Source organism: Oryctolagus cuniculus, chromosome 8 (assembly GCF_051225735.1).
Source record: "Oryctolagus cuniculus isolate XC-2025 breed Fujian yellow rabbit chromosome 8, ASM5122573v1, whole genome shotgun sequence".
NCBI lineage: Eukaryota > Metazoa > Chordata > Mammalia > Lagomorpha > Leporidae > Oryctolagus > Oryctolagus cuniculus.
Window position 1 is genome coordinate 6,168,489 of NC_142874.1, and position 12,000 is coordinate 6,180,488.

The window sequence follows — 12,000 nt, forward strand, 5'->3', positions numbered from 1 at the left end:
TTATTTCTGAACAGATTATATGTCAATATTGTTAAATACCATGTATTTAAAGTAGGAAGGAGTGTAATCTATTCATGGAGTGAGGTCTGAATGATTATGGGATATAAATACACTTTGCCCATTTGGAGCTTTGAAGTATCAAAACCCATCCATCATTGCCCCAAACCTGAATCATCTGTGAGGCTTCTTCCCACCTCTGGAGTTGGACATTGTGGCACACTAGATTAAACTGTGGCATTGATGCCTGCATCCCATGTCTTAGAGCTGGTTTGAGTCCCAGCTGCTTTGCTTCAGGTCTGGCTTCCTGCTAATATGCCCCCTGGAGGTAGCAGATGATAGCCCAGAGTGCTTGTTACCATTTGGAGATCCAGATGGATTTCCCAGCTCCTGGCTTTGGCTTGACTCAATACAGCCCTGGTTGTTGTAGTGAACCAATGGAATGCAAGATCTCGATCTCTCTCTCTCTCTCTCTCTCTCTCTCTCTCTCTCCCCCCCCCCTCCTTCTCTCTCCCTCTCTCTCCCTATCCCTCTCCCCCTCCCCCCCATCTCTATCTCTACCTCTCTCCCCACCTCTTTTTCTCTGCCTTTCAAGCAGTTGAAAATAAATTTTAAAATAAATTATGCAATAGCATTGCGTTTTTAGAGGAGGAAAGAGGCTAGAGGTCTACAGGGGTGGTGAACATTTACCAGCTAAGTAGGATCAGTATGCAGGCAGGAAAGAGAAATATTGCAGAGATTTCATGGTTCCAGTGAGCATAAAGTTTGAAATATTGCATGTAATGGTATAGCATTATAGAGAACTATAGTGTCCTTTTTAAATGCAAGTCATTGGCAATAAGAGGAAGAGGATCACAAGGGCTGTGTATTCATAGAGCCTCGCAGAGTAGCACATAGTGAGAAAAAAGGGATTCAGTACACAGTTGTTGAATGAGCGAATGTGTGAATGTTTTCTTTTAGGATGTCTTTTCTCTGATAAAGGAGGGGTGGTAGAAGCATTTGAGGGATGCTCAGTGTTTATTTTAATGGAGGCTATTTTTACTTAAACCTGAGCGACAAATAAAATGATATCTATATCTCTGTATGGATAGGTAGATGTTGTCCATAACTTTCTCAGTTTTAACTTCTTTTATGGCATTCCTTTGTCTGTTTTCTCCATGGAGCCCACCACAGTTGCTTTCAACAGTACATATCATTGATTCTAAAATATTCTGTTCTTGTTGTTGTTTTACTTTCTAACATCATTTGGACATAAAAGAACCTCACATCTCTCTTTTTTGTTTCACTATTTACATTGTTTCTTGCGACAGAGTTGCATTTATGATTATTAACAATAGTGTTAAACTAATTTGCTCGTTAATATATAATTTGAAAATTGAAGCTTACTAATTAAATGCTCAATCAAGTTCAAAGTATTCACGAAACTCACCTATTTAATCATTGAATTTAGTGTTACTTAAGGTTTATTGTGTGCTGATAAATTTTAAAAATTTATTTTGTGAGTTTTGGTAAATAGGGCACTATTTACAATGTGTGACTTTGAAAAATAGAAGCTCATAATAACATTTTTGACTCAGTATATGAGATATAATGTTATAATTTTGAAATGTCTTCTTGGAGTTCTTGCTTCAAATTGTAATCTTAGTTTTTCCTGCTCCTTCCATAGCTTCCTGCAGATTTCACAAAACTGCACCTTACTGACAGTCTCCACCCACAGGTGACCCACGTTTCTTCTAGCCATTCAGGATGTAGTATCACTAGTGATTCTGGAAGCAGCAGTCTCTCTGATATCTACCAGGTAAGAAGCTATTTTCCTTGTCATCCATTTCATTTTCATTTATTTCAAGGAGTTTTATGGTTCTCAGTTGATAAACTCTGTATAGTAAGTATAAGTACACAGACACATAGACACACAGACACATAGTATGTTGTAGTTGATTTTAGGAAGTAGAACTACTATCTAACTAGCCTCTTCTATGACCAGTTAACAAGATTTTAAATAGAATGATTGCAGTGAAATAATTTCTCTTATTTTAAATATCTTGTTCACTTAACTGTGGGCATAGTAGTATTATAACTCCTTCTTGACGCTACTCAAGGAGAAAGCTGCAGAATTATACTTTTACAAATTTTCTCATTAAAGTTCATATTCAGTATGGCAAGAGAGAGGGATTAAGATTGGGTCATCAGATTGTATTTCTTGTGCTTTTAAAAAATTACCTGTAGGGGTAGGCGTTTGTGGCATAGTAGGTAAAGCCACCACCTGCTATGCCAGGCATCCCATATGGGCTCTGGTTCGAGACCCAGCTGTTCCACTTCCAGGAGTTGCATATGTGACAGCATAAGACAGCCCAAGTTCTTGGACCACTGCATTCATGTGGGAGATCTGGAAGAAGTTCCTGGCTCCTGGCTTTGGCTTGGCCCGGTCCCAGCTCTTGCAGCCATTTGGGTAGTGAGCCAGTGGATGGAAGATTCATTCTCTCTCTCTCTGTCTCTGTCTCTCTATCTCTTCATGTAACTCTGACTTTCAAATAAATAAATAAATGTGTGAAAAAAAATTACCTGTAGACTTAGCTATATAACTGAGGAAAATCTTTTTGATATTGATAGATAGGGGAAAATGCTGCAAGTATGAAATTTTAAAAATGTTTTTAAAATGGTAATTTTTTTGTTAAATGATACTTTATTGCCTTAGGATCTGCAAATTTAGGGAAAGTGACCAAAATAGACCAAAAGAGATCATTTTTGGGGGGCCTTCAAATACAAACTGTTAAGTTGGCTTTGAGATAGCTTCAAACAAAAAGAGCATACTCACTTTACAAAGTGTAATTCTTGGCTTCCTAAGAATTGTGACAAGAAGTGACTGCAAAAGTGCCGTTCTGTAGGAGCATTGTAGTTAATCAAGATTGTTGATGCATTTAGGCCACAGAAAGTTTCATTTTTTTTAATTTCTGAAAGTAAGTAAGCAATTAGAATACCAAAGTGTAAGATATACTGAAGTCCTAAATTTAATGGATCTTAGAAAATAAATTTTCTTTCGAAAAGATCATATATTAGGTGCATACTTTTCTATAATTTAATGATTTTTGAATTCCCTGATGAGTAACTTTATATTATAAATAGCTCCTAAAATATATTTTTAAAGATTTTATTTATTTATTAGAGAGGCAGAGTTACAGACAGAGCGAGGGAGAGACAGAGAAAGAGGTCTTTCATACCCTGGTTCACTTCCTAAATGGCTGCAATGGCCGGGGCTGAGCTGGTCTGAAGCCAGGGGCCAGGAGCTTCTTCCAGGTCTCACGTGCAGGTGCAGGGCCCAAGCACCTGGCCATCCTCCACTGCTTTCTTAGGCCATAGCTGGGAACTGGATCAGAAGAGGAGCAGCTGGGACACAAACCGGCGCCCATATTGAATGCTGGCACCGCAGGCAGAGGCTTAGCCTACCATGCCACAGCGCCAGCCCCGACTCCAAATATATTTTTCAAAAAATGTGTTGTTAGCCACAGATGCAATCATTTGCAAATTCTTAGCTGATTAAAGATTTCTTTATTATTTTTGCAGTAAGAAATTTAATGATCTGGCTCTTTAAGGTCATATTACAAATTTGTATGTTGACTTTGATCCATTAGGAGTTTAACTCAGTAGACATTGATGCCATTTTAAATGTTAAAGGGTCTCACATGGCAATGGGTCAGGGTACATTTACCTGCCCTGTACACGTACTCGCATACACACATACATACATGCACACGTGTGCATACACACACAAACACACACCTGTGCCTATTTCTGGAGGCTGATTTTTAAAAAACATTTCTTTAAGCGCTTATTTACACAAAGCAGTGAACAGTGTGAGTAAAAGCTGCGTTCTAGCTTATAGTAATCGTAACATTATGGCAGAAGTGTAGTCCTCTGAATTTTTTTTAAAAAGACTTATTTTATTTATTTGAAAGGCAGAGTTAGACAGGAGAGGTTCTGTATCCACTGGTTCACTTCCCAAATGGTTGTGATGTTCAGGGCTGGGCCAGGCCGGAGCCAGGAGCTCCCCTCCAGGTCTCCCACTTCGGTGCAGGGGCCCAAGCACCTGGGCTGTCCACTGCTGCCTTCACAGGAGCATTAGCAGGGAGCTGGCTCAGAAGCGGAGCAGCTGGGGTTCAAACCGGCCCCCATATGGGATGCCAGCACTGCAGGTGGTGGCTTTACCCACTATACCACAATGCCAGCCCATGTCCTCTAAATTTTGAAATAATGATTATACATTTTGAAGATCTATAGTGGGAATACAACTTGGAGTTACGGCAGTTATCACTGCTTCCTTCCATTAGGCACGCATAAATGAGTGCCCTGGAAGGCCAGCGTGTGCAATAAGCATGTGCTAACTCGTTCGTGTCATGGATGGAGGCGTTTCCTGGGGCTGGTTTTAGCTTTATGTGCTCTTCCCTGAGTAGCTGGATGAGGCATGAGGAAGTTCTTGGCGGTACTTCTTGTCATCAGACTCTGAGAAACCAGAGTGTGGGTGAGAGTTCCCACTTGCTCTGACAGAACTGGCCTGCCGTCTGACTTTATCTTTGGATATGGATGAAGAGGAGGATCTCCCAGCACAGTGTTTTGATTCATTTGATTGAATTTCAAGGCTCTTCATTTTTTTTTTTTTTTAAGATTTATTTTATTTATTTGAAAAAGTTACAGAGAGAGGTAGAGACAGAGAGAGAGGTCTTCCATCTGCTGGCTCACTTCCCAGATGGCCGCAACGGCCGGAGGTACTACGCCAATCCTAAGCCAAGAGCGAGAATCTTCCTCTGGGTCTTCCATGTGGGTACAGGGGCCCAAGGACCTGGGCCATCTTCCACTGCTTTCCCAGGCCACAGCAGAGAGCTGGATTGGAAGAGGAGCAGCCGGGACTAGAACTGGCGCCCATATGGGGTGCTGGCACTTCAAGCCAGGGCTTTAACCCGCTGCGCCACAGCGCTGGCCCCCAAGGCTCTTCATTTTAAACTTGATCACAGACATGTAGCCTATACATTCATATCCTCTGTCAAGAAAAGTCTACAGACTGGGGCCAGCACTGTGGTGCAGCATGTTATGGTGCCACCGGGGATGCCAGCATCTTATGTGGGTGCTGGTTCAGTTCCTGACTACTCCACTTCTGATCTAGCTCCTTGTTCACCCAGGAAAGTAGTGGAATACGGCCAAGAATGGGAGACCTGGACGGGGTTCCAGGCTTCTGGCTTTGGCCCAGCCCTGCCCTGCCTGTTGTAGCCATTTGGGGAATGAACTGGCAGATGAAAGATTTCTGTGACTCTCCCTCTATCTTTGAAACTCTGCCTTGTTTTGAATGAATCAATAATTCTTTAAAAGAAAAAATATAAAAATCCAAAGCTGTATCTAAAAATGTAATGATTGGCTATGCAGAATTTAACGTTCAATAGAAATCCTGTAAAGGCTAATCCTGTTTTCTCTGAATCAGTAATTCTCAAGCTGAGAAGTCTGATACATGTGCATGGATACTTTAAAAAGTTTGTGAAAAATAGAATTCCGAGAAAAGTTTCTTTTGTTATCAAGAACTTTAGAAATCCGTACATACAGATGAGGGCTCTTCGGCTGGTTGTGAAAAATGCATGTTATGGCAACTATGCGTGTATTTCAAAATGTGTTTTTGCATGAAAATGAACTTGAATACTTTTTTCTACAAGCTTTTAGGTGTACCTTCATCCCTTAACTTGTAATTTCATATTTAAATCACTTACTGCTTTCCACCAGCCAAGCATTCAGTCTTGTTTTGAACAGTTTTGGGGATGAGTAACCATCTTCCAGGGGAGCACATTTTATCTTTGTGCAATTCTGACTTAAATAGTCTTGTTTGTTTGTTTGTTTGTTTGTGGAAAGCATCATATTGAAGTGAGTATAAGTGTTCACGAGATGAACACAAAGAGGTTGGAATTGAAGGCTGAGTACAAGAGAGAAACTGGTAGAATAATGTTACTGAGACGGTGGGAGGAGAGGAATTCCAGTGGAATGAGTAACCTTAGAAGAACCCCCCCCCCCCCCCCGTTGTAACAGGGTCACATCCTGATAGCTTCGACACGAGGAATTTGGAAGTTGAGTGGGTTCCGTCCTGTGGCCTCTGTTTTCTCTCTGAAGAGTGGAGTTCATCGGTGGAGAGTGAGAGGGTTGGTGGGTAGGGAGTTTTGAGAAGAGGGAAGTTTTTGAAATAAAGGTTGCAGAGAGTAGGGGAGCAAATTGGCCAGAAAACTGGAGGCTCGATTGCGTTGGTGCCCTCAATACGGAGTGATCTCCCTCTGCCCTGTTAAGTAATTTTCTCCACAGTAAGCACAAGGAAGCAAAGATTGGCTTCACTCAGGACTGAAGTTTTGCTAAATGGGTGTAGCACGCAGTCAGGTGAAGCTGGTGCTCTGCTTTCCAGTACGTTGTCTCCAGGCTGAGCTCCTGCCTGTGTTTTCAGGGTTGTCTCCTCGTAGCGTTCTTTCCTTATTTCCCTCTACAGAGGAGTCCTACGTATTGATTCCTTCCTTGGCTGGTCATTCTGTTTTCTTCCTGGATTGCAATGGAAATGATTTTTGCTGTCTGTGTCGTCTGCCTGCCTTCCAGGATGACGGCTTCAGGCAGGCAGGGAACTTACCCGTCTTGTGCACGTCTTCTCTCCAGTGCACCGTGCAGTGCCAGGAAACTGTACACGTTCAGAAGGCATGTGTTCAGTGAATGGAATGGAGCTAGGCTAGGGAATATAAACTGATGGGGGAGAATGAGAGCTGGACATGGTCGTAGAGTCATTAGACTGCAGCTCCTGTTTGAGTGGAGAGAGGCTGGCCCTAGAAGCAAGTGGAAAGCAAGTGAAAGAACACTAGCTTGTGATAGAATGCAGAACGCTTATGTTAGTGACACGAGACAGTGCCACTTCCAGCCAGGAGAAGGTCTGATTAAGTGATGTGACTGTCACACAGTGGGTTGCTTAGGTGGGCTAGAAGTAGTTGAACAAAAATAAATCAAACAGTTCAAGCAAAATGGAATTCATGTAAGAATGTGACATGCGATAGCACCAACCTCACAACTCACTGAAGTGAGCCATGGGTTATTAAACACAACAAGGCTCCAGAGGTTCCTGGAAAAACAGAATTATGTTCATATTGTTGAGGAAGATTTGAAGTTCGTGCACAGTTTGTTTCATAATACATATCTTATACAAACTTTTTGAAGACCTCTTGTTAATGAGTGGGGGAGTGAACTTTTTGAAGTGGGGGAATCACTTTATAGTCACTTTATATCATAAATAAAGTGAATTTCAGTTAAAGATTTAGCGAGCTTCTAATTTTGTAATGTTTCAAACATTTAATAATTAAAGGATCAACTGAGACAAAGATTTAAGTCAGAATGTCACTAATTTATACAAAGCAATAAGAAAAACACTCGACATAATATAGAAATAAATATTCAAAGGACAGGAATAGTTGGTTGATGGAAAGAAAAATACGAATGTCTGTACCTTAAATAAAGTATTTAAAACATGGGGGTAATTGAGTGCTCCATATGAGGACTTAAAAACGAGACTGGCTTGCCTATTAAATTAGCACAGATTTTCTTATTTAAATACTTATAGGCAGACATTTTTATACACTCCTGGTAAGATTGAAATTTTTGGAAAGCAACCTAACAATTTACATTAAGAGCTTTAAAATTTGTCCCTTGCCTTTAGTTATATATATATATAAATTCAAAATCTAAATTGAAGTGAAAATCTATGATAGCATGTAATTAGAAAAACATAAGCTATTCTGATATTCAAACTAAACTTAATGCAACCATTATGTTTATGTCTAAATATATTTTTATACTTTCCACATATATATGGTTTTATGTGGTGCTACTTACTCTCTTGTCTTTCTTACATTAACATCCCTGAGAGCATTCAGTGTGACTTTCTAGTCTAAGTTTATATTGGGGTCTAAATTAACTGCTATTTGGTTTAATTATATAGGTTTGAAATTCTGCATAGAAATTATTTGCATCAAGAGTACTTACTAAACAGCCTCTGAAATGTAGAAGTATGTGTGGGATGTTTACTAAGCAAAACTTCATTTTTGGAAATAATTTTAAAGTGTTTAATGATTAAAAATCCTACAGTGTGTTATTTTTATTATGACATAGTACTTTCCTTTTTTTAAAGATTCTTTTATTTGAAAGGCAGCGTTACACAGAGGCAGAGACTTAGAGAGAGAGAGAGGGAGAGAGCGACGGAGGGAGGGGGGAGGGGGGTCTTCCATCCTCTCGCTCACTCCCTGAATTTCTGCAATGGCTGGAGCCAGGAGCTTCTTCTGGGTCTCCTACACGGGTTCAGGGACCCAAGGACTTGGACCATCTTCTACTGCTTTCCCAGGCCATAGCAGAGAGCTGGATTGGCAGTGGAGCAGCCGGGTCTTGAACTTCGCCCATATGGAATGATGGCAGTGCAGGTGGCGGCTTCACCCGCTGTGCTACAGTGCTGGTCCCAGTACTTTCGTTTTAAGAGCCTTTAAAGCATTTGCAGTTTCCTCAGGTTTGGTACAGCAGTTAAGACACCACTCAGGATACATATTCCGTATTGGAGTTCCCGGGATTAGTTCTCGGCCCTGATCCCCATCCGGGTTCCCGCCCGTGCACATCCTGGGAAGCAGCGTTGATGGCTCTAGTAGTTGGGTCCTTGCCTTTCGTGTGGGAAACCTAGATAGAGTTCCTTCTTGTAGTTCCAGCCTAGCCCAACCCTGGCTGTTGGGAACTTTTGGGAAATGAATCAGCAGATGGGAGAGTTCTCTGTGTCTATCTGTCTGCCTTTCAAATAAACTCAATCAATTAATTATTTTTAAAAAACTGTTCATTTTCTTGATTTCCTTATGCCCCCACCCCAAATACCAGATAAGCAGTTCATAAGAACTGTATTCACAACAGCAGAATGTAATTAATCCGCTTTTAAAATTTATTCATTTATTTTTTGCTTACTTGAAAGACAGAAACATAGATAGACACACACAGACAGACAGAAACAGATCTTACATTCTCTAGTTCTTTCTCCAAATGCATGTAACAGCTGGGCCTGGGTTAGGTCAGCCTAGAACTTAATCCAGGTCTCCTCTGTGGGTGGCTAGAACCCATGTACTTGAGCTAACACCAACTGCCTCCCAAGGTATGTACTAGCAGGTAGCTGGATTGGAAGTGGAGGTGGGACTCAAACCTAGGCAATCCAGTATGGGATGTGGCATCCCAAGTGGCACCTTAACCATGTGCCAGACAACTACCCCAGATAGTCCCTTTTTATTTAAGGAAGTCATAGAGCTTTCAATATCTACCCGAGAATATTAATTTTAAAAGCATATTACTATTTAAATATTACCAGGAAACTAAACCTGTATGAAGCTACACATGTATAAGGTAGATTAATTTAGTACAAGAATTACTTGCCTACTGAAATATATAAGGCTTTCTGCTACCTTCTGAGACAAATATAATTAGATGCCCTTTAAATATAAAATGTCAATGTTAGGGGCCTGCACTGTGGCATAGTGGGCCAAGCCCCCACCTGTGGTGCCAGAAAACATATGGGTGCCAATTCTACACCTGGCTGCTACTCTTGCAATCCAGCTCTTTGCTATGGCCTGGGAAAGCAGTAGAAATTGGCCCAAATCCTTGGACCCCTGCACCCACATGGGAGACCAACAGAAGATCCTGGCCTCTGGCTTTGGGTCAGCTCTGCTCTGACCCTTGTGGCCATTTGGGGAGAGAACCAACAGATGGAAGATCTCTTTTTCTATTTCTCTCTGTAGCTCTGTCTTTTAAATAAATAAATCATTAAAAACAATCAGCATATAATAGTTGTGTTCAAGGCTCGTTGCTGATAAGCAGAAAGGTAGAAGGCGCACAAGTAGTAAGGTGTAGAGTGTGTAAGGAAGGGATTTCTCCTGTGCTTGTATCTGGCTTTCTTTTCCCTTATTTTATACAAAAGAAGACTTGTAAGAGGCTAGAAGCTGTATTTGCAGTTTATAGATGGTAAAACTGGGGCTCGTGGAGATTAAGTCTCGCTACAATCCCATGATGCATGTAGCGGTACGATTTGCAGCCACTGAACTCTGTTTCTTTATTCTGTGAATATAAAGTTAGCAGACACTAGGTTGAGATTTTTCCTGGAAAGCAATTTATGTGATTAAACTTTTAACTCAGCATCCAAATGCCTTCCTCAGGAGACAGTGTTAGTAGTAGATTCCTGAAAATCTGTTGAATATCAAGTTCTTTTAAAACATATTATTCGGAGAATTCAATAGCGTTTTAAAACAAAATGGATATTGAGCCTAAATAAAACTAATCCTCCAAGTTACCGTTTTAATGAATTTTTTATGAAGATGTTATTTCTTAGAGAATGGAAAACATAGGGACAGCAAACTATGATCACTTCCAGAAATGAGGTTTCAGATTTGGTGACATGGATCCAGTGAACATTTGAAAATCTGTACTCTTTGGAAGACTTCAATATAATTCTTTTAAGTGATAATGATTTATTTTGGATGCTCTAAAAATATTTTTTTCATCTCTTAGTCTTTACTAGCTATTTTAAAATTAAAGAACCTTTAGTTAAAGAAATTATTGAAGAGAAATTTGTTTTCTGTCTTCAGTGCCACAGTGCCCGTCTGTACTCTGTGCACATGTTAAAAGATGTGCAAGGAGGTTGGCTTTGTGGCACAGTGGGTTAAGCCGTCGTTTGTGATGCCAGTATCCCAAATAGGTGCCAGTTCGTGTTCCAGATGCTGCGCTTCCACTCCAGCTCCCAGCTAGTATGCCTGGAAAAGCAGCAGAGGGTGGTTCACGTGCTTGGGCCCCTGCACCCACCGGGAGACCCAAATGGAGTTCCAGGCTTCTACCTGGCCAGCGGTTGCTTCCATTCGGGAAGTGAACCAGCAGATGGGAGTGTTCTCTCCGTCTTTGTCTCTGTAACTCTGCCTTTTCCAACAAATAAACCAATCTTTAAAAGAAAAAATATGCATATAAAGATTGGTAGTGTATTTGAAAACATAAGATAAGTTGGAGCAGTTGGGTCTTAAACTGGCACGCATAGGAGATGCCAGCACCAGCCCCTAGTGTGTATCTTAGTAGCTTGAAATTTCATTGGTGATACGATCAGTTATACTTGATTAAAGGAAGACAGAATGTGTCATCTTTAGGGATCTGGTCTCCCCAACTATTTGTTGATTTATAGTTTGAGTGTGGTCATTGGAATAATCTAAACAAGCGATAATATGTTTGTATATTTATCAAATCACTTTTGATTTGTGGTTCACTTTGTCATAAAGACTATCTAATGTGGAAAAGTGATTCTTGACGTTGGCAAATTCACACCTGTCTTCTGGAGAAGGAACTGCTCATAATTAATAAATTGTCACCTTTGAGCTTTCAGCTTAAGCCCTTCTCTTTGAAAAGTGGAATGAAAGCAAGTATCTTTTTCCTCTTTAATTCTGCTTCAAATGCCATGTGACAGCTCAGATAAGAAATCGTAATTACTGAAATAAAAAACATTAATCCTGACCTAACATTTAATAGGAGATAAAAATCACTCATATTCTGTTGAAGTAGTTCTTTTGTGCAGTACAATGTCTGATGCATAAATAGTTGTTGGATGAAAGTAAGCAGTAGAAAATTGATTTGCTTAGAATAGTTAAAAAAAATTTTTTTTCTGGTGTAAGGCCACCGAAAGTGAGGCTGGTGATATGGACCTGAGTGGGCTGCCAGAAACGGCGGTGGATTCCGAGGACGACGACGATGAGGAAGACATCGAGCGGGCGTCGGATCCTCTGATGAGCAGGGACATTGTGCGAGACTGCCTGGAGAAGGACCCGATCGACAGGACGGACGATGACATTGGTAAGTTCGAGTGACAGACGGCATCCGAGAGTGATGCAGAATACCAGGAGGGACCGTTGTCTCATCCAGTAGAGTGAGACATGGAGGCTTTGAGAAGTCAGTAGT

General features: G+C 40.8%; 1 protein-coding gene across 10 annotated transcripts in view; it reads left to right on the top strand.

Annotated features, from left to right (window-relative positions):
* RAPGEF2 (Rap guanine nucleotide exchange factor 2) overlaps positions 1–12,000 on the top strand; it is a 274,024-nt gene that overhangs the window by 214,077 nt on the left and 47,947 nt on the right. For all 10 annotated transcript variants that reach the window (XM_008273491.5, XM_051831661.3, XM_008273492.5 and 7 more), the window contains 2 exons: positions 1,664–1,795; positions 11,718–11,895. In XM_008273491.5, coding sequence (XP_008271713.2) covers positions 1,664–1,795; positions 11,718–11,895 — 310 coding nt within the window. The remainder of the gene's footprint in view (positions 1–1,663; positions 1,796–11,717; positions 11,896–12,000) is intronic.